This window comes from Podarcis muralis, chromosome 18, assembly GCF_964188315.1.
Source record: "Podarcis muralis chromosome 18, rPodMur119.hap1.1, whole genome shotgun sequence".
NCBI lineage: Eukaryota > Metazoa > Chordata > Lepidosauria > Squamata > Lacertidae > Podarcis > Podarcis muralis.
The window spans coordinates 5,595,495-5,621,533 of NC_135672.1; the positions used below are offsets into that span (position 1 = coordinate 5,595,495).

Here is a 26,039-nt window from a genome sequence, read left to right on the forward strand (position 1 = left end):
GATGACCTCGTTGCCTCCAGATGGGCCATCGCTTACAGCTGCTCCACTACCGGTTGGGTCAGGGGAGGCTGAGGCGGCCCCTGGGTCTAGTAACCCACCGATGTCTCCCGAGCTGCAGAGACTGAGGTCTGAGAGAAGGGGAGACCTGAGTACTCGCAGGAGGAGTGCTCGCCTTCGGGCAAGACAGGGAGGTGAGTCGCCGGGGGATCAGGACCGGCTGCTACCCTGAGCAAGATAAAAGGCTGTTGGACCCTGTCCCAGGTTGCGGGAGCAACATTGCTGTATGCCAGATCCTGCACCTGTCCTTGCCTGGTTTCCTGCCTTGGCCCTGTCGGACTGACTCCTAGTGGAACCTTTGGATTCTGGACCGGACCTGGACCGCGTTTCACGGGTTACCCCCAGGCCCAGCACATCCAGATATGCTGCCCAGGCTTGGGCCCTGGGGCGGTCACTTCAGTGCTGCTAACAAAGCATTTGGACTTCACACACACACACACACACACACACACACACACACACACAGGTCCATAGGCACCCTCGATAGTTTCTTGAGACAGATGGATGCCAAACTATAAGGTTCCCATCCGATGAAGGAGACCTCACTGTGCCAGACTCCGCTTCCCCTTGGTCCTCCTTTTCTGGGGCTTATGGGAGTTGTAGTCCAGGCCGTGTCTGTCCTGGTCTCTCGCTTTGTAATAAAAGAACGTATTCAAAGGCCACAGGCAGTGTTTAGAGCAGCCTTTCTCAACCTTGATGCCGCGGGACCACAAGTCCCATCATCCCTGACCACTGGTCCTGATGGGAGTTGTATTGCAACAACTCCTGGGGACCCAAGATTGAGAAGGGCTGGGTTAGAGCGTTGGACAAGGACCTGGGAAAGACCTGGGTTCAAATCCTCACTCAGTGACCCTTGGGGGTAGGTCACGGCCTCTCAGCCTAACCTACCTCCTTGAAGCCCTTGCAGGAAAGGGTGGGATGTACATGCAATAATTAAAAATAATTAATCTGTGCATCACAGCCAGCTCCATCTTAGAGTTCCTCTCTTGCTCAGGGTGGGTGGTGGTTCCAAAATGCCTTTTTAAAGATGATGGCTGCCACCTACACTTATTGTGCTTAAAAATAAACTTTTTTCCAAGTTGCCTAATTAACCGTAGCATTTTTTTTTTAAAAGTTATTTAATCGAACCAATTCATCCACTAAATTTTGCTTTCCGAACTGTTATGGGCTTGGGATTATCTGGCCAATTTTGTGGTTGTAGCGCTGCTGGACCGCTGGGAGAGCCGAATTCGAATCCCCACGCAGCTCATAGGGCTGACCAGTCGCAGCCTCTCACAACCCGAACCTACCTCTCAGGGTTGTCGTAAGAATAAAATGAGGCCGGGGAGAACAGTTTATCTCGCCTTGAGTTCCTGGGAGGGAAGGTGGAATTAAGTAAACATTCACATTCATTTCGGCCTGGCGAGGCTCTCAGATGCTGCTCTGATCAGATTTTTATTCTGTCTCTTCCTTCTTTGGCTACCCTCAATTTCTTGACATCTCTCTCTTTCCAGGCAGGTTTTAACAGGGAGGGTTGGGGGGGTTGGGGGGGGAGGAACCGTTAATGACTGTCAGTGGGGCTTTGTAGGGTTCCGGGCAGCTCTAACCAGATTGGCCACCGAGCTGCGCTTGCCGAAAACAAGACTCCGGTCCGCATGATTTGGAATAAAGGGCTGATTTAAATAGGAACTGCCCTGTGCAGTGTTAAATTGCTGGTCCTCCCTGGCTGCTGTTGTCTGGAAGCAGCTGTGCAGGGAGTCGCGCCCAGTCCTCCTTGGCTGCCGCTGTGCTAGAGAGAAGTGGCAGGCAGAAGGAAGCAGCCGATCTCAGGCCAGTGATGGAACCATAGAACTGCAGAGTTAGAGGATACCCCAGGGTCATCTAGTCATAGAATAGAATCATAGAATCATAGAGTTGGAAGAGACCACAAGGGCCATCGAGTCCAACCCCCTGCCAAGCAGGAAACACCATCAGAGCACTCCTGACATATGGCTGTCAAGCCTCTGCTTAAAGACCTCCAAAGAAGGAGACTCCACCACACTCCTTGGCAGCAAATCCCACTGTCGAACAGCTCTCACTGTCAGGAAGTTCTTCCGAATGTTTAGGTGGAATCTTCTTTCTTGTAGTTTGGATCCATTGCTCCGTGTCCGCTTCTCTGGAGCAGCAGAAAACAACCTTTCTCCCTCCTCTATATGACATCCTTTTATATATTTGAACATGGCTATCATATCACCCCTTAACCTCCTCTTCTCCAGGCTAAACATGCCCAGCTCCCTTAGCCGTTCCTCATAAGGCATCGTTTCCAGGCCTTTGACCATTTTGGTTGCCCTCCTCTGGACACGTTCCAGTTTGTCAGTGTCCTCCTTGAACTGTGGTGCCCAGAACTGGACACAGTACTCCAGGTGAGGTCTGACCAGAGCAGAATACAGTGGCACTATGACTTCCCTTGATCTAGATGCCATATTCCTATTGAGTCCAACCCCCCCGTAATGCCAGAGTCATGGCTAAAGAATCTGAAGCCTGTGCCTTTCCTCCTGCAAACTAGGGTGCTTCCTCCAGCCTTGTGGTGAAATTTGCCGACACGGACAAAGAGCGGACCCTCCGGCGCATGCAGCAGATGGTTGGGCAATTGGGGATCCTCACGCCTTCGTTTGCGCTGCCCTTCACCCCGTACAGCACATATGCTCAGGCTGTGAGTATCTGCCTGGACGCGAGGCAGCAGAGGGAGGGCTGGCGGGGTGTGAATTCGGGGTGCGTGTTTCTGCGTGCCTGCGTTCAGCAGGGCACCCGTCACGACACGGCCGTAAGAACGGAAGAAGAGCAACATGGGGAGGATTGTGGAATTGGGATATAAAATTTGCAGCATGTTATGCCAACCTAGCAGTTCGAAAGCACGTCATGTGCAAGTAGATAAATAGGTACAGCTCCGGCGGGAAGGTAAACGGCGTTTCCGTGCGCTGCTCTGGTTTGCCAGAAGCGGCTTAGTCATGCTGGCCACATGACCCGGAAGCTGTACGCCGGCTCCCTTGGCCAATAAAGCGAGATGAGCGCCCCAACCCCAGAGTCGGCCACGACTGGACCTAATGGTCAGGGGTCCCTTTACCTTTATGGTCTAAGACAACGGTTCTCAACCTGTGGGTCCCCACATGTTGTTGGACTACAACTCCCATCATCCCTGAGCTCTGGCCTTGCTAGCTAGGGGGGATGGGAGTTGTAGTTCAACAACATCTGGGGACTCACAGGTTGAGAAAGGGTGGACGGGTAGGCAAACTAAGGCCCGGGAGTCGGATCAGGCCCAATCGCCTTCTCAATCCGGCCCACGGACAGTCCGGGAATCAGTGTGTTTTTACATAAGTAGAATGTGTCCTTTTATTTCAAATGCATCTCTGGGTTATTTGTGGGGCATAGGAATTCGTTCAAATATATATATATAGTCTGGCCCTCCACAAGGTCTGAGGGACAGTGGATTGGCCCCCTGCTGAAAAAGTTTGTTGAGCCCTGGTCAGTGTGGTGTAGTGGTTAAGAGCGGTGGACTCGTAATCTGGGGAACCGGGTTCGCTTCCCCGCTCCTCCACCTGCAGCTGCTGGGTGACCTTGGGCCAGTCACACTGCTCTGAAGTCTCTCAGCCCCACTCACCTCACAGAGTGTTTGTTGTGGGGAAGGAAGGAAAAGGAGAATGTTAGCTGCTTTGGGACTCCTTCGGGTAGTGATAAAGCGGGGTATCAAATCCAAACTCTTCTTCTTCTAAGAGAAAATGATATGAAAATGATATATCGTTGGTATCTAACACCGAGTAAACTGTCAAAAATGTATAAATCTAAATCAAACAAATTTTGGATAGTGAAGGAAGGTTCTTTTTATCATATGTGGTGGTCTTGTAGCTTACTGGGTTAAAGCTTACTTGTTGTTGTTGTTTAGTCGTTTAGTCGTGTCCGACTCTTCGTGACCCCCTGGACCAGAGCACGCCAGGCACCTCTGTCCTCCACTACCTCCCGCAGTTTGGTCAAACTCATGCTGGCAACCTCAAAAACGCTATCCAACCATCTCGTCCTCTGTCGCCCCCTTCTCCTTGTGCCCTCCATCTTTCCCAGCATCAGTGTCTTCTCCAGGGAGTCTTCTCTTCTCATGAGGTGGCCAAAGTACTGGAGCCTCAGCTTCACGATCTGTCCTTCCAGTGAGCACTCAGGTCTGATTTCCTTAAGAATGGATGCATTTGATCTTCTTGCCGTCCATGGGACTCTCAAGAGTCTTCTCCAGCACCATAATTCAAAAGCATCAATTCTTCGGCGACCAGCCTTCTTTATGGTCCAGCTCTCACTTCCATACATCACTACTGGCCATGGCCATGGCTTTAACTATACGGACAAAGCTTACTAGGAAATGATATATAATATAATGAATTGAAAAAGATGTTCAAAATAACTTTTATAAAAACAAACAAATCCAGAAGCTTTTCTTTTGGGAATTATAGGGACAGCACTACCTAATTTGTAGAGAAATTTATTTATGTACGCTACTACAGCGGCAAGAATGTTACTTGCCCCAAAATGGAAAGAAGCAGAAGTCCCAGCAAAGGAAGAATGCATACAAAAGCTTATGCATACAAAAGCTTACCGGAAGAATAAGAAATCAAGATAACAAATTCTTTATAAAAGAATGGAAATGGTTTATTGAAAATTTGCAGATAAATTGTAAACAGATTAAAACATTGGCAGGATTATTGTAATAACCTGCAGTTTTATGAGTATAGATTTAAAGTAGATGAGCGCATGAGCAAATTAAGTTAATCTGGATATGCAGAATATATGAAAGAATAAATTTAAGGAACTGCAGAAAGAGGGGAAGGAAGTCAAAGAAGTGTTGCAGCTGTAGAGGCCTAGCCAAGCCAATGATAGATCTCTCTCTGTAGTATCGTTGCTGCGGATTGTTATTTGCACACTCTCAAGGCACGACGCGGGTTAAATCACAGAGCCTAGGATTTGCCGATCAGAAGGTCGGCGGTTCGAATCCCCGTGATGGGGTGAGCTCCCGTTGCTCGGTCCCTGCTCCTGCCAACCTAGCAGTTTGAAAGCACGCCAAAGTGCAAGTAGATAAATAGGTACCGCTCCGGCGGGAAGGTAAACGGCGTTTCCGTGCGCTGCTCTGGTTCGCCAAAAGCGGCTCAGTCCTGCTGGCCACATGACCCGGAAGCTGTACGCTGGCTCCCTCGGCCAATAAAGCGAGATGAGCGCCGCAACCCCAGAGTCGGCCACGACTGGACCTAATGGTCAGGGGTCCCTTTACCTTTACTTTAAGGCACGACACCAACCAGGAAGTGGCACGTAAAGGGGCAAAAACGGCACCCCAAAGGTGTGAAAATGGTGCAAAAACAGCGTCGTGCAATCCCAGGAGCCTATGGAAAGTTTGAACAAGGAGGTTTAGAAGGAGCTATTGCGGTGGAGTTTTGGTTTTCTAAAGGGTTTACAGAGGTTTAGAGCAGGCTTCCTCAACCTCGGCCCTCCAGATCAGGCATCCCCAAACTTGGCCCTCCAGCTGTTTTGGGACTACAGTTCCCATCATCCCTGACCACTGGTCCTGCTAGCTAGGGATGATGGGAGTTGTAGTCCCAAAACAGCTGGAGGGCCGAGTTTGGGGATCCCTGCTCCAGATGTTTTTTTTGCCTACAACTCCCATGATCCCTAGCTAGCAGGACCAGTGGTCAGGGGTGATGGGAATTGTAGTCTCAAAACATCTGGAGGGCCGAGGCTGAGGAAGCCTGCTTCAGATTTGCAGGCTTTTTCAATGGTGTTTCCCAGTAGACACGACTTTACTTACGCACTGGAGACTTGCCTGCATTTTCCTTTTCTTTTCTCAGCTGATGCAGCAGCAGACCGTCCTCTCGGCATCTCATGGAAGCTTCGTCAGCCCAAGCCTCACCTTCTCCCCCTGCCACATCCAGCAAATCGGCACCGTCAGCCTAAATGGCTTGCCAGCCACTCCTGTTGCACAAACCTCAGGTGCGTATCCTTAGTATCAGGGGTGGGGACGTTTTCCCAGCCTGGGGGCCACCCTGCCTCCTGGGCAAGCCAGAGGGAAAAGGGGACAGAGCAGCCAATGAGATTTTCCCCTTTGTACTGTTGCAAACAAAATCTGCCCTTCTTCCCTGATGGGGTATCCATATAGAGTCCTTACGTGGGTTCCCTATTGGTAGGAGAAAAGAACAGAGGCCAAACAGAGAATATTGAGAATCAAAGCAGCTAGTAAGCCTGATCTTTATTAAAGCTGTTGCAACAGGGTGCTCCCCTCACACGCAGGAAAGGAGGAGGACCCAGAACAAAGGTGTGCCTGCCCTTATATAGACCATTTTAAATTCCCTGCCCTGGAGCTCCAGACCACCCCTCCATACACCATACATACATCACAGAAGGGGTGTAGCCCAAGACCACCCCCCAGAAACATCATACCTACATCACAGAAAAGGTGGTCTACAACAGAAATTTGAGTGTGTTGTTGTTTTCCCTGTCTGCCAGGTTTTCTGATAATGCCGTATCTGATTGCCTTTCCTGGTAGTCTGGCCATTCCTTTTGAAATGGTGATTACTTAATTCCTGAGACACTGGGTAGGTTCCCTCACCCCCTCCCTCCTTGCAGAGAAACATTTGGTCAGCTTGGGAGTCGAAATGGTTTCAGGGAGTCAACATAGTTTCAAGGAGGCCTTCCTGTGCTGCTCCAGACATTGGTACATTTATGAACATTTATTATACATATATGACCTTAAAATTCTATTACAGTACGCTGCTCCCCTCCCTCAGCCCCAGCTGCCTAATGACAGGGCTGCTGGCCTAATGATAGATGCAAGCCAAATCTAGTAGGTTTGTACTTCTCCACTATATGACCAGCACTGACTTCGATCCAACAAACTTTAATATTTGAGGCGTTCCCAAAGTAAAGGAAGGATTGGACTCTGATAATAAAATACACAGAGGCTTGAACCAGCAAGACTCTGGGAGGAGTGCATATAATAATAATTCCTGTCCACCCCTCGGCCCAGATCGTTTTATTCACAAAAGAACTTTTTACACAGTGTACGTAAGAGCCAATCAGATATCCTCTGAGCATTTCAAAAAACCTCATGTGGGGACAAACTCAGACTACAAAAAGCTAATTTAAGCATGCATACTTCTGGGGGACGCCGGTGGTGCTGTGGGTTAAACCACAGAGCCTAGGACTTGCCGATCGGAAGGTTGGCGGTTCGAATCCCTGCGACGGGGTGAGCTCCTGTTGCTCGGTCCCTGCTCCTGCCAACCTAGCAGTTTGAAAGCACATCAAAGTGCAAGTAGATAAATAGGTACCGCTCCGGCGGGAAGGTAAACGGTGTTTCTGTGCACTGCTCTGGTTCGCCAGAAGCGGCTTAGTCCTGCTGACCACATGACCCGGAAGCTGTACGCCGGCTCCCTCGGCCAATAAAGCGAGATGAACGCCACAACCCCAGAGTTGGTCACAACTGGACCTAATGATCAGGGGTCCCTTTACCTTAAAAAGGAGGAATGCATTCAGCAAACCCGGAGGTCATAAACAAGCAATAAAGGAAGGAAGGATGGGTAGTATTTACCATCTCCTGGAAGGAGAACCCTCTTCCTGGCCCTAAGATCTATCATCTTTATGACCCAGGATGCTTCATGCAGCAACTGGCAACTGGGCTGCGTACGTGACTTGTCAAGCAGAGAGAAATGGACAGTAGAGGAAATGGCCAGAGATGCAGAGGGTTGTGGGATTTGATCAGAAATTATTGTCAATGAATCGAACTCAGTCAACACCATGCTTTCATGGCGGACGCAATGGCTTGATGCATATTTTATAATTCCTCATAGTAATCCCAACTGATCCCCACACTCTGGATATTTGCACTCCTGCATTACAGTGGTACCTCGGGTTAAGTACTTAATTCGTTCCGGAGGTCCGTTCTTAACCTGAGACTGTTCTTAACCTGAAGCACCACTTTAGCTAAAGGAGCCTCCTGCTGCTGCCGCGCCGCCGGAGCCAGATTTCTGTTCTTATCCTGAAGCAAAGTTCTTAACCTGAAGCACTATATCTGGGTTCGCGGACTGTGTAACCTGAAGCGTATGTAACCTGAAGCGTATGTTACCCGAGGTACCACTGTATTTTCCACAATCCAGATGGAGGCGGATTGCCGGTTAATTTTATATTTTCTGCCATGCATGGTAGAGAATGCAGGACTTCAGACAGGTAAATGTTCCGACCTGGTACAAGGCAGCTCCTCTCCTTTTCTTTCTCCCTGGAGAGCTAGTTCAATGGGAAGAGTATCTGTTTTTGCATGCAGATAGTCCCGGGTTCGATTCCTGACGGCCCTGGTTGAAAAGCGTGTGCGAAAGGTCACGCTCAGTGTAGACAGTAGACGAACAAGCACCTGGTGTAAGGATGCTTCTGAGGGGGAAAGGCACATCTGGATGCACGGAGGGGCAAGCTCCAATGCTGTCCCCAGAGCTGTTAAAAGGGTACAATGTGGGCATGTCTTTAAGTTAACATCTTACATTAAAAACCTGACAGTACCAAACTATCGAAGGCTTTTCACCAAAGCCAGACTAAACGTCTTTCCTTCTGCAGTGTTGGATGGCAGGTTGAGAGGACTTCCCTACCAGGACAGACTTTGCTCGTGTGCTCAAGACATCGATCCCATAAAACATATTTTGTTGCACTGTGCAAAATATGAGCAAGCCAGGGCTGAACTGATACTACCCTTGCTGGTACCTTTCCCGGGAAAATCAGAAGCTCACTATGTCAGGTTCCTATTGGAAGACCGGGCAAACACCAGAACATTAGCAGTGGCAAAGTTTTTATCGGTTGTTGCAAGAACCAATGATCCCTATATTCTGAACAAAATGCTTGTTTAACCTGGAGGTAAAAAAGGTAAAGGTACCCCTGCCCGTACGGGCCAGTCTTGACAGACTCTAGGGTTGTGCGCTCATCTCACTCAAGAGGCCGGGGGCCAGCGCTGTCCGGAGACACTTCCGGGTCACGTGGCCAGCGTGACATCGCTGCTCTGGCGTGCCAGAGCCGCACACGGAAACGCCGTTTACCTTCCCACTAGTAAGCGGTCCCTATTTATCTACTTGCACCTGGGGGTGCTTTCGAACTGCTAGGTTGGCAGGCGCTGGGACCGAACAACGGGAGCGCACCCCGCCGCGGGGATTCGAACCACCGACCTTTCAGTCGGCAAGCCCTAGGCGCTGAGGCTTTTACCCACAGCGCCACCCGCGTCCCAACCTGGAGGTAGGCCGTATGAATTGTGTATTGCTTTGTAACGATTTGTTGGGTCTCTGTAATAAAGATTGTTGTTGTTGTTGTTGTTAAAAGGAAAGTTACATCCACCCGCTTTTCTGCCTCTGATCTGCAGGGTTACACTCGCCTCCTCTCTTGGGCACGACTGCCATCCCAGGACTGGTGGCCCCCATCACCAACAGCTTCGCAGGAGTGGTCCCCATTCCCAGCACCCATCCCACCTTGGAGGCCGTTTATACGAATGGGCTTCTTCCCTGCACAGGTAGGAAAGGGGAAAGGTGGGGTGCGGGAAACAGGCACAGAGAGGAGGATACGGATGGGCAGCCCATGCTCCTCCCAGATGATGGTGGACTCCAACTCTCATCTCTCCCGACTACCATCTTCAGTAAACCTGCTCATTCTAGTCCTCAAGGTTCTGAATCAGCTTTTGGCTGCTGGCTCTTTGGTTCTGATGGCTGTTTTGAGCAATGGTTCAAAATGCTGTTGCGACTCCCAATAATAATAATAATAATAATAATAATAATAATAATAATAATAATAATTTATTATTTATACCCCGCCCACCTGGCTGGGCTTCCCCAGCCACTCTGGGCGGCTTCCAAAAGAATATTAAAATACTATAATACATCAAACATTAAAAGCTTCCACTCCCAACTCCATTATTATTTTTTGGCTCGTTCACGTTTTAGGACTTCCCTTCTTCTCAACACGCCCATTCCTTTAGAAAAATAAAATAAGATCTCTTCTCTTTTAGCCCAGAACCCATCGGTAGCAGAGACTATGCACCCAGCCTTCACCGGAGTCCAGCAGTATGCAGGTACCATGTGCATAAGAGGGGGGCAGACCTGGGGAATACACACATTTTACCAAGACTGGCGGAAGCATTTGAGATTCTAATTTCAAGATTCGTGTATGGCTTCGTCACGAAGTTTCAAGTGGGCCAGAACACTGAGAGTGACCATCTTCCTCTAACTTTAGGGTTAGAAAGGCCCGCCTTTCGAAAAACCCATTGCCAATCCACAATATACTCCCACGGTGAATTTGGGTATAAAAGGTAAAGGTAAAGGGACCCCTGACCATTAGGTCCAGTCGTGGCCGACTCTGGGGTTGCGGCGCTCATCTCGCTTTATTGGCCGAGGGAGCCGGCGTACAGCTTCCAGGTCATGTGGCTCCCTCGGCCAATAAAGCGAGATGAGCACCGCAACCCCAGAGTCGGCCATGACTGGACCTAATGGTCAGGGGTCCCTTTACCTTGGTTTGCATATGTCTTGGATTACAAACATGTCAAACCCGGAAGTGTGTGTCCCAGTTTGCAACCTTTTTTTTTTGAATTACAATCCCCTCCCTTTTTTTTTTTTATTACGGACAATTTTTTTTGAGGCCCCATTGGTGAAAGCACGCCTTGGGTTACAACCTATTTTGGTTTACAAACGGACCTCTGGAACGGATTATGGTTGTAAAGCAAAGTATCACTGTACTTAGAATAGAATTGTGGAACTGGAAGGGATCGCGAATATCATCTGGTCCAACCCGCTGCGAACTTTTGCTCAAACCCCAAACCCTGAGATTAAGAGTTTCATGCTTTAAAACCGATATACATACAGTAGAGTTTGACTCAGTTCGTTAACTAGTAGCCCACCTGAATGCACACAAAGGAAAGTGCATTTGAAATATATAAGATTGCAGAGCTCTGTGGGCTTTCCATGAGCAAAATGGACACGGATAGATATTTGCATTGCGGTGACCTGAAATTCTAACTTGAATCTGTATGTTAGTAGCCTTATTTGTTGGTTTTTCCTTTCCTTAATTTGATTATTTTATTTGTTTGTGTGTGTTTTTTTAAATGCAAACTGTATATAGTATTAGGCTGAATTTATTGACAGCATTTTGCTCTGATTTGGAGCATTTTGCATTTTGGTTTTCGGCCAACGAAATTTGAAGAAAGAAAAATATGTTTTGAAAAACCAAAATACATGAAAAATAATCAAACGAATGCTCTGTCTCCCCTCTCTTTCCCCGCCCAGCTGTCTACCCAGCCACCACCATCACCCCGGTAGCTCAGCCCATCCCTCAGCCCCTTCCAATAATTCAGCAGCAACAACGGGAAGGTAAGTCGTCTTCCGGGTCCAAAGGCAATCTTCCTTTCTTCTGTTTAGAGCGCTTCTGCCCCCCCACCCCTCAGCCGTGCCGTCGGTTTTAAACAGGGCAGCCCCTGCCAATGGACTTACAGTGGAAAAGGCACGGCACGAAAGGAAAAGGGAGTGGGGAGGGAAGAGGGGGGAAAGTACCGTATCTTTCACCCTATAGGACGCACTTTTTCCCCTCCAAAAATGAAGGGTAAATCTGGGTGCATCCTGTGGGGCGAATGCAGGCTTTCGCTGAAGCTTGGAGAGCGAGAGGGGTCGATGCGCACCGACCCCTCTCGCTCTCCAGGCTTCAGGAAGACATCTGCCGCCTAGGCAGCCCTGTGGGAGTTCCTGCAGGGCTGTCTAGGCTGCGGATAGCAGCCTGCTTCCCGGAGCGTCAGGCGCCCTGAAAGCAGAGCGCCCGGCGCTTCGGGAACACCTCCGCAGCGTGGGGAGCCCTTCAGGAGTTCCCCACAGGGCTCCCCACGCTGCGGATAGCAGCCTGCCACCCAGCGGGCGGGGCGCCCTGAAGCAGAGTGCCCCTCGCGCCGGGCAGACATCGGCCAGCCCCACAAGCTCGGGGGACAGCAGGGAGGCGCAGCGCCGCCATCCCGCTGTTCCTCGACCTGGTTCGGTTTCCCCGACCTGCTTTTGGGGGGGAAATAAAGGGGGGGGGAAATTTCCCTTTATTTCCCCCCCAAAAAATACTAGGTGCATCCTATGGGACGGAGCGTCCTATGGGACGAAAAATACGGTAAACTCAGACACCAATCACGTTATTGAAATGGTAGTTCTTGCTACAATCAGCTGGGATGAAAATGGTTCTGGAGAAGGAACCCGGTTTTGGGGGGTGGGGGGGGGTAAGCTTTCAATGGAGTTGATGGAATGAGTTAGAATCACAGCAATCATAGAATCATGGAAGGGATCCTGAGGGTCATCTAGTCCAGCCCCCTGCAATGCAGGAAACCTTTGCTCTCCGTGGGACTGTTGACTTAGTGTGACTTAGCTCAGAGGTGAGGAATCTTCTGGGCTCCACAGGCCACAGCCTTCTCAGGATCAGCACCAGGAGCCAAATGTGAAGGGTGGGTGGGCGGGGCTTAGGACAGGGGTCCCCAAACTAAGGCCCGAGGGACTCGTTTATCCGGCCAGCGGCGAGCCCCGCTGCCCACTCTTACCGGCGCTGCGCTGCGTGGCTGCCCACTTCCGGGTCGGAGGAACACCGGAAATCGCTTGTGCGCATGCGCAAGCATTATTTGCGCACGTACAAACGTTATTTCTGGCGCACATCCGGGTCGGAGGAGGCCCGTGCACATGCGCGCAAGCTATTTCCACCTCAGTGCACGGCTGCCAAAGCCTGCCAAAAACCAATCCCCGTATAGACCCGCCCACCCAAATGTTTAGAAAGCCAGTCTCTTTCTAGTCCACTGCCATTTTAACCTTGCAAATGTCTTAAATGACTGCTGTTCATTTTCCCAAGTGGCGAACTGTGGGGAGATCTTTGTTGAAGCAGAGAATTCCAATGCAGACACACACACCCCTTCCTGGAAACAGGCACGCCATGCACAGTCAGTGCAGGATTTGACCCTGCCCGTTGGATGATTTTGCAAGTGGCATCTGCTGATGGGAGGGCATAGTTTGGTGAAAATACTTGCAGGAGGACCACATGGATTCCTTCATGGTAGCCAGAGGTTTTCCCACCCCCCACCTAGTGGGATACAAGCCAAATAATGCAATAGGCTTGTGCTCACACAAGGGTGTTTCATTGCTGAATGGGCGGGGGGGATTTGAACCCAAGGCCTCCCTGCTCCTAGTCTGATGCTCTAACCACTATGCCATGCTGCCTCTTTAACCGCAGGCCCCGAAGGATGCAACCTTTTCATCTACCACCTCCCCCAGGAGTTTGGCGACAACGAACTCATGCAGATGTTCCTTCCCTTTGGGAACATCATCTCCTCCAAAGTTTTCATGGACCGCGCAACAAACCAGAGCAAATGTTTCGGTGAGCGATCGAGGGAGAGAGAGAAGAGGGCAGGCAATTTGAAGCCCTCGGTTTGGAGAGGTCCTTTGCAATTGCCTTTTTTTTTAACAACCCTGAGTGTTTTAGTCTCGTCAGCAAACCTGACCCGGAAAAACAATCTCTCAAAGGACCTGTTGATGGCATTTTACCATTGTACTGTGGAGAGTGCATTAACTTATGGTCTGTGTGTGTGGTTTGGGAGTTGCACGGTCGGGGGAAAAACAATGCTGTCCAGGGTTGTAAAGACTGCAGAGAGAATAATTGGGTGCACTCTTCCCACCTTGGATCAAATCTATGCTTCCAGGTGCCATAAGAAAGCGGCAGAGATAGCGCAGGACATTGCGCACCCCAGAAATGATCTCTTTCAGCTTCTGCCTTCTGGAAGAAGGTACAAGGTTATAAAGACTAGGACTAGCCGCCTGAGAAACAGTTTCTATCCAAATGCGATTTTGGTTTTAAACGCAGTGTAAGGTAGTCTCGGGGTGCGGGTGGCGCTGTGGGTTAAACCTCTGCGCCTAGGACTTGCCGATCGCATGGTTGGTGGTTCGAATCCCCGCGGCGGGGTGCGCTCCCGTCGTTCGGTCCCAGCGCCTGCCAACCTAGCAGTTCGAAAGCACCCCCGGGTGCAAGTAGATAAATAGGGACTGCTTACCAGCGGGAAGGTAAACGGCGTCCCGTGTGCTGCGCTGGCTCGCCAGATGCAGCTTGTCACGCTGGCCACGTGACCCGGAAGTGTCTGCGGACAGCGCTGGCTCCCGGCCTATAGAGTGAGATGAGCGCACAACCCTAGAGTCTGGCAAGACTGGCCCGTACGGGCAGGGGTACCTTTACCTTTACCTTTACCTTTAAGGTAGTCTCTATGGGAGTATATTGTATTGAATTATAGCGTATCAGAGTTTTTAGGGGGCTAACCAGGCTGGGATAGCAGGCTTGTTGGTTTTTGAAGGCCTGATGTAGATTTTTCCAATTTCGTTGTTCTGTATGGGACAATCTTTGCCTCCCCCTTTTATTCAGGCTTTGTGAGTTTCGACAACCCATCTAGTGCCCAGACAGCCATCCAGGCTATGAATGGGTTCCAGATCGGGATGAAAAGATTGAAGGTGCAATTGAAGCGGCCTAAGGATGCCAACCACCCCTACTGAACTGCGCGCCCCTGCGATGGAAACTGCAGTCCCGCAGTACGTACCGTATTTTTCGCACCATAGGGCGCACCGGACCATAGGGCGCACCCAGTTTTTTGGGGGGGAAATAAAGGGGGGGAAATTATTTTTTCCCCCAGGCGCGGGGCTGGGGCGGGTGAAGCTCGAGCTTCCCCCGACCCCAGCCCCCAAACAGGCAGCTCTCTGCAAGCCGTGGGAGCCCAGCGCTGGCTCCCGCTGCTTGTGGAGAGGTCTGCGAAGCCTGGACGCGCTGATCTCAGCGCGCGCAGGCTTCGGCATGCCGGCAACTCTCTGCAAGCAGCGGGAGCGCTCCCGCTGCTTGCGGGGAGGTCCGCGAAGCCTGGACGCGCTGATCTCAGCGCGCGCAGGCTTCGGCATGCCAGCAACTCTCTGCAAGCAGCGGGAGCCCAGCGCTGGGCTCCCGCTGCTTGTGGAGAGGTGTGCGAAGCCTGGAGAGCGTGAGGGGTTGGTGCGCACTGACCCCTCTCACTCTCCAGGCTTCAGCGAAAGCCTGCATTCGCACCATAGGACGCACACACATTTCCCCTTCATTTTTGGAGGGGAAAAAGTGCGTCCTATGGTGCGAAAAATATGGTAAATGCAAGGATGTCACGGAGTCCGGAAAGCTCCAGCCAAAGGGCATCCGAAGTGATATAAGGGACTGAAAGAGCTCCCCTCGGAGGAAAAATTGCAGCGTTTGGGCAAGGCTCCCTCTGAGAGTCATGGGGATCCTCTCTCTCTTTCTCACCTGCCAGCCATGGGGCACCTCTAGGGGTTTGGACCCCTTGGATCGGAACCAGGGCTGGATGAAACAATAAGCAAAATAAATACATGCTTAGGGCATCAAGGGAAGTGGGCACCTCAAAAAAATTTCCATGGCCAGATTTTTAACATAAATGCTCACCAATTGCTCGGCTGAGTGTTCATTTTCTCTGTTGGAATCTATTAAAAACCCCAATACGACAACCACGCAACAAGAGTTGTTCCGCCTGGCCTTTGGCTTGGAATCAACTTGATCCCCTCCCCCTTTTTCCTTTCTCCTTCTGTGATGGAACTCCTATTTGGTGACTTCCCTGGCTTTTTTCTGGCCCACGTAGGACCAGTCTGGATAGTTGGCCTTGGTGAAGATTTGACGTTTCCATCCCCAAAAAGTTTTTTATTTTAGTTTCTACTGAAATGAGGCTGCATTTTAATGTTGTATTTTAATCTTGTTATTAAGTTGTATTTTAATCAATTGTTTTTACCTGGTGTTAGCTGCCCTGAGCCTGGTCTTGGCTGAGGAGGGCAGGGGGCAGGGTATAAATAAAATTTATTATTATTATTATTATTATTATTATTATTATTATTACTATTATTAAGGCAGGCTGTGGGGGCCTGATCTCCACTAGGTATAGACGCCAGATTAGTTTTGAGGATCTGATCAAAGGCTTTTAGAAAAAGGAGGAGGGGAAAGAAAAATTCGAATAAAGTGCAAGTATACAAAAATAAGCATCTCCTTCCATCTTACCGTAGGCTTCATTTCATTTCAACAAAATAAAATTTCAGTTCACAGTTTATTATTGTTTTATATTTTGAATTAGATATGTATGGGGCACCAAAATATTTTAAGTGCTTGCAGCCTCTAACGGTTTCGATCCCTGATCTGATCTGAACGCGCACGCCCCCCCCCCCATGCACAATGTGAGCATGCTGTATTTTATCATATGGGGGGGGGGGAACGATGACAGGTGTGTGACTTTGGCAACTTTGCATTCCAACCTCTCTCTCTCTCTCTCTCTTCTCCTTTAGGTGAAGTTAAGCATCCCCTCTTCCAGTTGATTTCGTTCTTTCGTTTTAAAGAAGGGATCCCCCGCCCCCCGAACAATTCCCCACCTTCCTTGGGCGGTGTGGGGGGGGGGGGCGGGGGAAAGCCGACGACAACAAACAAACCCAGCCAACATCCAGCAACAACGACAACACCTTTCACAACGTCCTCCTGAAAGGATTCACAGGGTGTGTGTATGTGTGGGGGAATTCAGCACCACGGACAGCTGCCCCCCAGTTTAGCCAATGGACCAACCTGACGACTTGGTTGCATCGTTTTAATAGGTCGCCTTGAACGCCGACTTTCTAATTTAAACCGTGTTGTGTATATAAGTAGAAGAGAGAGAGAGAAAGAGAAAGATATATATATATATAAGGATATATAAATATATATTACAGCAACTCTATTTTTTTTAAAACGTTCAGAAGAAGAAGAAGAGAAAAAGAAAAACCACAGGACCAAACTTTTCTTCCTTTCTACGGCGGGTGAGTCGACACGAGACGACAGATAGTGCCTGATCCACGAATGGCGTCTGAAAGGGCCTGGGTCTTTTCCCCCCCAAGAGCTCTGCCGGGTGCAAAAGGAGAAGCTGTTTCCGCCTTGGCGTCCGGGACGGAGTGCGGACAAAGGGCCAGGGGAAGGGATTCTGGGGCGCGTCTTTGAAGAAGGCTCCGCGGATGAGGGCAGGTAGAAGTGCCTTCGCGGCGGCATTTCCGTGGCTGCGCCGGAACGGAAAGAGGAAAGAGCGCAGCGGGGCGAGGGTGGGGGGGGGAGGCTCTCATCCTCGCCCCCTTCCTCAACAGCCAAATATTCCTGATCAAATGGAGGGCTAACTGTTTAAAAAGACGAAGAAGCAAAGAAAAGGAAAGGAACCTATTGATAAGGGTTACAACACTGCCTCCAGCAACAGACTTGAATTTTATTTTATTTTTTACTGTTCTGCAGATAGCCGATGTTTCCAGCGTGTATGAGTGTGTGTGTATGCGTGAACTTGCTAACCCAAGAAGATGCAAGCAAAATATTATTGCAGAAGAGTTCTCTCTTCAGGGGAACAAATCAAACAGTATGCAACTGATACACGTGTGTCTCTGTGTGTATGTGTGTGTAGATATACATATATATATATGCATTGCAGAGGGTTATTCCTACATTGGACTATTCATCTCTATGATTCTGTATACACAACGCGAGCTTAGAGACTTTGCACAGCCCAAAGGCATGGCTGATTCTTGGAAACAGAGATCTGGAACGCCAGCCCCCCCCCACCTCCCCCCCCCAATAGCACACTGCCTTTCCAGACCCTCTTCCCACTTCCCATTCTATCTGCATTCAACCATTCCAACCCCCCCCCCCAAAAAAAAAAAATCTGTTGTGCATTGATTGATCAGACCAATACCTCATCTGCCCAGTGGACTGTTTCTGACAGTGTCCAGCCTAAGAGCACTCACAAGCAGCAGGGCATGAAAAGACTTGCTTACACACACACACACAACTCCCTTTGGCTGCTCAGAGGTAGACTGCCCCTGTCTTTGGAGGTTCTTTTTCCCCCAATTTTTTTTTATTGATTTTCCAAAAAAAAAATTAAATAAACAAATAGACAAACGAACATAAATCTCAACCTTATTTAAACCAAACTCAGAAACATTGTTAAGTGACTTCCTCGTATCCCCCTGGTTGAATTTCAGTGTACAGGAGAAACTCAAAAAATCAGAATATCGTGGAAAAGTTCCTTTATTTCACTAATTCAACTTCAAAAGTGAAACTAATATATGAGATCGACGCGTGACATGCAAAGCGAGATATGTCAAGCCTTGATTTATTATCATTGCGATGATCATGGCGTACAGCTGATGAAAACCCCAAATTAACAATCTCAGAAAATTAGAACATTCAAGGAAATCAGCAAAACAAGGATTGCAAACTGAGCAAGACTGGACCTCTGAGAAGTAGAAGCACATCTCGCTTTGCATGTCATGAGTCGATCTCATATATTAGTTTCACCTTTTAAGTTGAATTACTGAAATCAACTTTCCCACAATATTCTCATTTTCCGAGTTTCACCTGTATATCATTTTAACAGTTTTCAAAACCGTTATTCTTATAAAATTAACTTAATCATGTAACATCTTTTTTTTTCCCTTTCCAGTTCAGCATTAAACATATTAATTCATCACATTACATATTTAAACCCTAAGCCTATCTGCTATTTGCAAGCTTCTCCAATTAATTTTGTCCTTGGAGGTTCTGTTTGGCTGCCATGTCCAAAAAAAGCTGCTTATTAATCCTCCCGTTAATTTGTTTCATTCTTAGAGGGGACGGTGGCACGACAAACTGCCCCTTCTGCCCCGTGTTTATTTTATTTTTGTTTTTTAAAAGCCAGCTGATCTAGCAGTCTTAACCGCCCTTCAGATTGTCTTAATGGCAGGGTCATTCAGAATTGGTTTTCTTGCATCAGACTGAGAGTCCTGTTGGCCGGTGCGTTCTTAGTTGCCAACCGGCTGCATCTAAGTACATCTCTGTTGCAGGGGGCACTGGAGGGCTTGGCAGGGCCTTGTTGCCATCAGCCCCCTCCCCAGTTGCTTCTGAAAACTAGTTGCTGGAAACCACAGGCGGGGAGAGTTGCTCTTGTGCTCGAATCCCGCTTGTAGGCTTCCCACAAACATCTGGTTGGCCACTGGGAGAACAGGATGCTGAAATTATTATTATTATTATTATTATTATTATTATTATTATTATTATTTGCATTGCAGGGGGTTGGTCTAGATGACCCATGAGACCCCTTCCACCTCTACAATTCTCTATATTTGTATCCTCCTTCACCCCCCCCCCAAAAAAAATTGGGATTTCAAGGCAGCTTGCAACATGTTAATAACATCATTATAGTATACAACTGAAATGAAAGCAAAGCTGGTTTAAAGAGAACGGAATGCGTGCCGAACCAGCATTGAAATTCCGGTTGCCTTGAGAGCAGCCTGCTGTTCTGCATTGACTAGATGGGCCACTGGCATCATCATCATCATCATCATCATCATAATTTATTTATACCCCGCCCATCTGGCTGGGTTTCCCCAGCCACTCTGGGCGGCTTCCAACCAAATATTAAAAACAATACAGCGTCAGACATTAAAAACTTTCCTAAACAGTTGTCTTTTAAAAGTAAAATAGTTGTTTATTGCCTTGACATCTGCTGGGAGGGCGTTCCACAGGGCGGGTGCCACTACCGAGAAGGCCCTCTGTCTGGTTCCCTGTAGCTTCACTTCTCACAGGGAGGGAACCGCCAGAAGGCCCTCGGCGCTGGACCTCAGTGTCCAGACAGAACGATGGAGGTGGAGACGCTCCTTCAGGTATACTGGACCGAGGTGGTTTAGGGCTTTAAAGGTCAGCACCAACACTTTGAATTGTGCTCGGAAACGTACTGGGAGCCAATGCAGGTCTCTCAGAACCGGTGTTATGTGGTCTCGGCGGCCGCTCCCAGTCCCCAGTCTGGCTGCCGCATTCTGGATTAATTGCAGTTTCCGAGTCACCTTCAAAGGTAGCCCCACGTAGAGCACATTGCCTATCCCAGGGGTTTTTCTCAACCACCCCTTTCCCCAACCTCTTGAGGAGTCCTTTAACCCTGTCCCGCCCCTCCCCTGTTTCCACCCCCCATTACCCCATTGCTGTGGGGACAGACAGGTGTCTGGGGCCCTTCAGATATGGCTGAACCCCAAACTCCCATCTGCCCCAGCCTCCTTTGTGGAGTTTGTAACCCAGAAACATCTGTATCACCCCAGACTGCTACCCCTTCCTTACCCAGAAGCCCAAGCTCTGTTTCCCTGGCTCTTACTTATTATCGTCGTTTATTTATTTCATTTATATGCCTCCTTTATCTTCCAATGATCTCTAGGTGTGGCAAAAGGTCCCCCCCCCATTTCATCCTCCAAGATCACCCGGTGAGCTTCATGACTGAGTGGGGGATTCGAACTCTGCTCTTCCAGGTCCAACGCTCTAACCATTACACTGCACTTCCTCCCTAGATTCATCCCACCCATTACCTCCGCTCTCAGCCACCCTTCCAACCCCCCCACCCTTGACCCCGGGCGTATATCAGATTATTTAAAAGCACATTTTAAAACCCACACACCCCACAGCTTCGCTTCGGTGGCAGGAGAGCCAAACATGCCAAGGGTAGCGATTTGACCAAAAAAAATGTATCTTTTTAAACTTAGAGATATATCTATATATATATGTATATGTATTGCTACACAAGATCTCCTGCGGCAGGCTAGTCTGAAATATGCCAGAATTTTACTATATACTTAAACATTCCTGTTGTGTGTGTGTGTGTGTGTGTGTGTGTGTGAGAGAGAGAGAGAGAGAGAGAGAGAGAGAGAGAGAGAGAGAGGAAGGAATCTATGGGTCTCCAAAAGTTGCTGAACTACAATTCCCATCATCCTTGACTACTGCCCCTGCTGGCTGCTGGGAGTTGGAGTCCAGCGCCATCTGGAAGGGCACAGACGGTCCCCACCCTGGCCTAAAGCAGCATTGCGAGTGGGGGCAAACTGGTGTCAGAAGTGGGCATATTCCCGCAGCGGTGACTTTGGCAATATCCCAAGGCAAGCCAGTCTGTCCTGAGCAGCTGGCTATCTAACAAGCAATTCAGGGTTTCTTCTGTCCATGTAGAGGGTTTTTTTTAAAGAAAAGCTATCCCAACCACATTCCGTATTTTTTGCTCTATAAGACTCACTTTCCCCCTCCTAAAAAGTAAGGGGAAATGTGTGTGCGTCTTATGGAGCGAATGCAGGCTGCGCAGCTATCCCAGAAGCCAGAACAGCAAGAGGGGTTGCTGCTTTCGCTGCACAGCGATCCCTCTTGCTGTTCTGGCTTCTGAGATTCCGAATATTTTTTTTCTTGTTTTCCTCCTCCAAAAACTAGGTGCGTCTTGTGGTCTGGTGCGTCTTACAGAGCGAAAAATACGGTATGTTCCACACCAAGTATTATTAATGAACATCAGTCTCTTTACTTGCAAAGCGGACTTACAACGCAGTCCATGAACATTAAATTCCAATCAACGAAACCTAGGAAGGAGCGCATCTTTTCCACTCAAAGGCAGAACCTGCCCCATGAAAAGAGGCCACAAATACTTGAAAACCTTCCGCTTCAGGAAAAAGGTGAAAAAGGAAGGCTAACAGAGGGAAATGGTGTCAGGTGAGCAAGCAGGGAGCCACCGTCGAATTGGAGTCAGATTCTTGCCAGCCTTGCAAAGGATGATGGGAGGTGTAGTCCCAAAAGATATCTCGAGGGCTCCCTGTTGCCAAGCCCAGGGGTTTAACGGAGGCACCCTAGTTTGCGGCTGGGGCCTTAGGCATCTAATATGGGCCAAACAGAACATAATAATAATAATAATGAGGATTTCATTACTTCTATGCGGCCCACCTGACTGGGGTGCCCCAGCCACTCTGAACTGTGGGAAGGAACCCATTGGATAAAAACCCACCAGCAATGGTCCGCCCCACAACAAGCAGTCACCACTTAAACGCCCCCTCCACCTCAACACGGGACGCGGGTGGCGCTGTGGGTTAAACCACAGAGCCTAGGGCTTGCCGATCAGAAGGTCGGCGGTTCGTATCCACGTGACAGGGTGAGCTCCCATTGCTTGGTCCCTGCTCCTGCCAACCTAGCAGTTCGAAAGCAAGTCAAAGTGCAAGTAGATAAATAGGTACCACTCCAGCGGGAAGGTAAACGGCGTTTCCGTGCGCTGCTCTGGTTCGCCAGGAGCGGCTTAGTCCTGCTGGCCACATGACCCGGAAGCTGGACGCCGGCTCCCTCGGCCAATAAAGCAAGATGAACGCCGCAACCCCAGAGTCGGTCACGACTGGACCTAATGGTCAGGGGTCCCTTTACCTTTATATACAGTCGTACCTTGGATCCCGAACACCTTGGTACTCGGACGTTTTGGCTCCCGAACGCCGCAAACCCGGAAGTGAGTGTTCCGGTTTGCGAACATTCTTTGGAACCCGAACGTCCGACGGGGCTTCCGATTGGCTGCAGGAGCTTCCCGCAGCCAATCGGAAGCCGCGCTCTGGTTTCCGAATGTTTTGGAAGTCGAACGCACTTCCGGAATGGATTCTGTTCGACTTCCAAGGTACGAACTGTCAAAGCGTCATTCCCTCCACCTTCCCACAACTGGTTGGCATGACTTAAGCTTCCCGAAAATGCCTCGAGGTCTGTTCAGTTTTGGGTTGTTGTTACTGTTGCTTTTCCCTATCAAGCAGGAGGCATAAATTTTATTTATTTATTTATTTAAAAAACAACAACAATTAAATAAATAACATGCACCGGATGGGGGAAATGAAAAGGGCAACAGCTCCCAGAACTGTGCCAAAGGGAAACTGAAATTGAATTGAAATACTTTATTGTCACTTGTACAACTTGTATAGAAAGTGCCGGCCAGGGTGTGAATCATCCCTGAGAATTTCCCTCACTCTCCTGAGGCACCGTTCCTCCGCGATTTCATCCAGCGGATTCACGGGACAGCCCATAATATCTCGTGCTGTATTCACCACCCTCCGTAGGCACTTCCTATCGGTTGATGTCAAACCAGCGTCCCACACCGTGATGCAGTATGAAAGGACACTTTCTGCTGCGGACCGGTAGAAGGAGATCATCAAATGTTGATTGACATCCTTCTTCCGCAATACTCTGAGGAGATGGAGTCTCTGTTGGGCTTTCTTAACCACCTGGGTTGTACTGATTTTCCAAGTAAGGTCTTCACTGAGATAAACTCCTGGGAATTTAAAGGATTTAAATTTAAAGGATTGTGTAAAAAAAAAAAGAAAAGACGAGCATTCCAGAGAGTGCGTCCGGGCCCTGCGTTCGAAACACATGCTCTCCTTGTTAACAACAGCCTTCTCCCCACTTTCAGATGCATTTGAACTAGATAAGAAAGCCCTCGTCTGAAAGCACCATGTTCGCTGAAGAGGCGTAGCTGCGCTGTTAGACTCAGAGCAAGGCAACTCTTTCTCCCTGGCACCCCGCCCTTGCCATGCCCCAATTGAGGGCACCTCCCCAGGAGCACATGCCATTGAATTGGACAGTAAGTGGGAGTGTGTAGGATTGCAGCCCAGGTGTGGCACTTGCAGCGTAACAGAGGGATGGAGAAACGTTGGCTCGCCAGATGTTGCCGCCCTTCGCCCCGGCCATTGGGCATGCTGGCTGAAACGGGTGGCAGCTGGAACTGAACCTCTGGAGGGTCACAGTCTCCCCACCCCTGTGTATTTATAAAGTCTGGGCACGAGTAATGTGGTCCACACACCTTGCCAGCCTCCTCTGAAAGTCCAGCAAATTTGTTTTTTAAAAAATCACCCCCACCAAAAAAAAAAAGGGTAAAATTAAAAAAAAGCATTTTAAACACTTTCCAATGAACAGATGGTTCGTGGGAGAGTTGTGTATAACTTGGAAGATGGAAGCTTCCCTTCTTTTCTACCGTCAGAGCCTTATTAAAAAATTGCAGCTGCATTTAACAGCTTTTTTTAATTTTATTTTATTTTTTAAAAAGTTGGCTTTTTCAAATAGAAGGAGGCCTCAGGCTAGTGCGTGATTCTCTGGTGGCCGCAGAGGGCCGGCTGAGCCTCAGGAGTAGGCCTCTTGAGAATCTTAATTTCTTATTTTAAAAAAAGCAAACAAACAGAGCAAGTTTCTAGCCCCTATTGTTTCCAAGGTGTTATTGGGATCACCTGGGCAAGGCCTGGGAAAGTCTCAGGAGCCAGTTCCAGCGTAGACTGGAGTTTCCTTCTAGGAAATGTGCCCGTTCAGGATTTCTGCTTCGCCTCCTCAGAGCAAAATATGCAAACCAGCTTTAAACATTGCAAAAACTACCTATGCAAACAGCAACAACTAAGGGAGGGGCGAAGCCTCAGGCAGCTTGCAAAGTCTCTGCACACACACACACACCCAAACAGAACCCAGCTTCTCATGGGGTCAAAATTGCAAAAGCAGTTTAGGGCACCTTAACCCCCGGCCTCGTTGATTTTTCAGGGCTGGCATAACGGAGCAGTCAGGAGGCTGAGGGACTGTGAAGTCCCCTTGCTCAGTGGACAAGCTCTCTGCTCTCCCAGCCTCAGTTTTTCCATCTGCAAAATTGGGATAATATACTCCTGGGGCAAGAGGCTTTGCCAGTGGAATTGCCTCTCTCTGCCAAGGAACCCAAACTGCCCTCTTTTGCTTTTCAGGAAACGTCCATTCCAAAGGAACTGGTCTCTGCCCCCTTTCTGGGCGGAGGAGAACAGGAAGCAGCCTTGCACCCAATCAGATCTCTGTTCCGTCCAGTGGATGCCCAGGGTTTCACTTACCTGGAGAGCAGCTGCTACCAACCTTCCCATAGAAATAAAAGTACGACTCTCGTCCTCATCGCTCTGAGGCCAACTTAAATAGGACACTGCCTTAAACCGAGTCAGGACATCGGTATTGTTTACACTGGCCTGCAGCACTCCTCTAGGGTTTTAGGAAGGGGTCTCTCCCAGTGGACATGTCAGGACTTGAACTCGGAACCTCCTGCATGCAAAGCAGGTGTTCGGCCACTAAATTACAGGGTCCTGTCAGGCATGCACCCAAAGCTAGTCGCCGGTTTAGTATCTGGTACAGCAGAGCACCCGAGGGAGACAAAAGCTGCAATCCTCACACTCGACTCACTGGATTCAATGGGACTTACTCCCGGGGAGGTCTGCCCTGTTAAGCGTTGCCTAGGATTTTCACCACTGCCCACAAATTTGCACATACAGCCGGATACAAATCAAGAAGTAATGGCTCTAAGTTCGAACAAAAATGCATCTCATTCCAGGGCTGGATCTACACTGATTTAAAAAAACACAACAAACCGCTATAGGAAAAAAAAAAAGCTATAAAAGCTCTCAATGCAAAATCCCATTGGTGACGGATCGCTGCTCTGCAGCAGCATCTAGTGTCACATGTTTACAAAATATACCGTATTTTTTGCTCTATAAGACTCACTTCCCCCCTCCTAAAAAGTAAGGGGAAATGTGTGTGCGTCTTATGGAGCGAATGCAGGCTGCGCAGCTATCCCAGAAGCCAGAACAGCAAGAGGGATCGCTGCTTTCGCTGCACAGCGATCCCTCTTGCTGTTCTGGCTTCTGAGATTCAGAATATTTTTTTTCTTGTTTTCCTCCTCCAAAAACTAGGTGCGTCTTGTGGTCTGGTGCGTCTTATAGAGCGAAAAATGCGGTAATTGTCGAGTGTAGCTGAGTCCCAGGTGTGTAGCAGCTCCTTCTGCAGACCAGGTGCAGTTGATGGGCCAATTCTCCTTTTGTCCCTTTTTAGGATTCTTCATCTTCAAACTAAACTTTGGCCAGACACAGTCCTCTAACAGAGAACGGTCCTCTCTAAGTACAAAGCTCTGCCTCCTTCGCCCCAGGAAGTGCCCCAGGTCTGGAGGCTTTCGGTGCAACCTTTTGCAGGTCTACTCAGAGGTAAGCCCCATGCAGCACAGCGGGGTGTTGCTTCTGAGGAGCACAGACATAGGGTCTGTCTGAACAGCTGCCACCCAATGCCCACTTCCCTCTTGAGGACGGCGCCAACCTCAGTGGCACTTACTTCCAAGTAGAGAGGTGCCTAAGGTTGCG

At 49.1% G+C, this 26,039-nt stretch overlaps 1 protein-coding gene across 3 annotated transcripts in view; it reads left to right on the forward strand.

The window, feature by feature from the left end:
* Positions 1 to 24,950, forward strand: part of CELF5 (CUGBP Elav-like family member 5) — a 78,178-nt gene extending 53,228 nt beyond the window's left edge. For 2 of the 3 annotated variants that reach the window (XM_028713747.2, XM_028713748.2), the window contains exons 6-13: positions 2,582 to 2,728; positions 5,892 to 6,033; positions 9,431 to 9,577; positions 10,070 to 10,132; positions 11,340 to 11,423; positions 13,297 to 13,440; positions 14,473 to 14,636; positions 16,407 to 24,950. In XM_028713747.2, the coding sequence (XP_028569580.2) occupies positions 2,582 to 2,728; positions 5,892 to 6,033; positions 9,431 to 9,577; positions 10,070 to 10,132; positions 11,340 to 11,423; positions 13,297 to 13,440; positions 14,473 to 14,600 (855 nt within the window). In that variant the 3' untranslated portion in view covers positions 14,601 to 14,636; positions 16,407 to 24,950. Of the gene's footprint in view, positions 1 to 2,581; positions 2,729 to 5,891; positions 6,034 to 9,430; positions 9,578 to 10,069; positions 10,133 to 11,339; positions 11,424 to 13,296; positions 13,441 to 14,472; positions 14,637 to 16,406 lie in introns of those variants that run through there. The other variant, XM_077922065.1, reaches the window with a different exon arrangement.
* Positions 24,951 to 26,039: the final 1,089 nt, after the last annotated feature.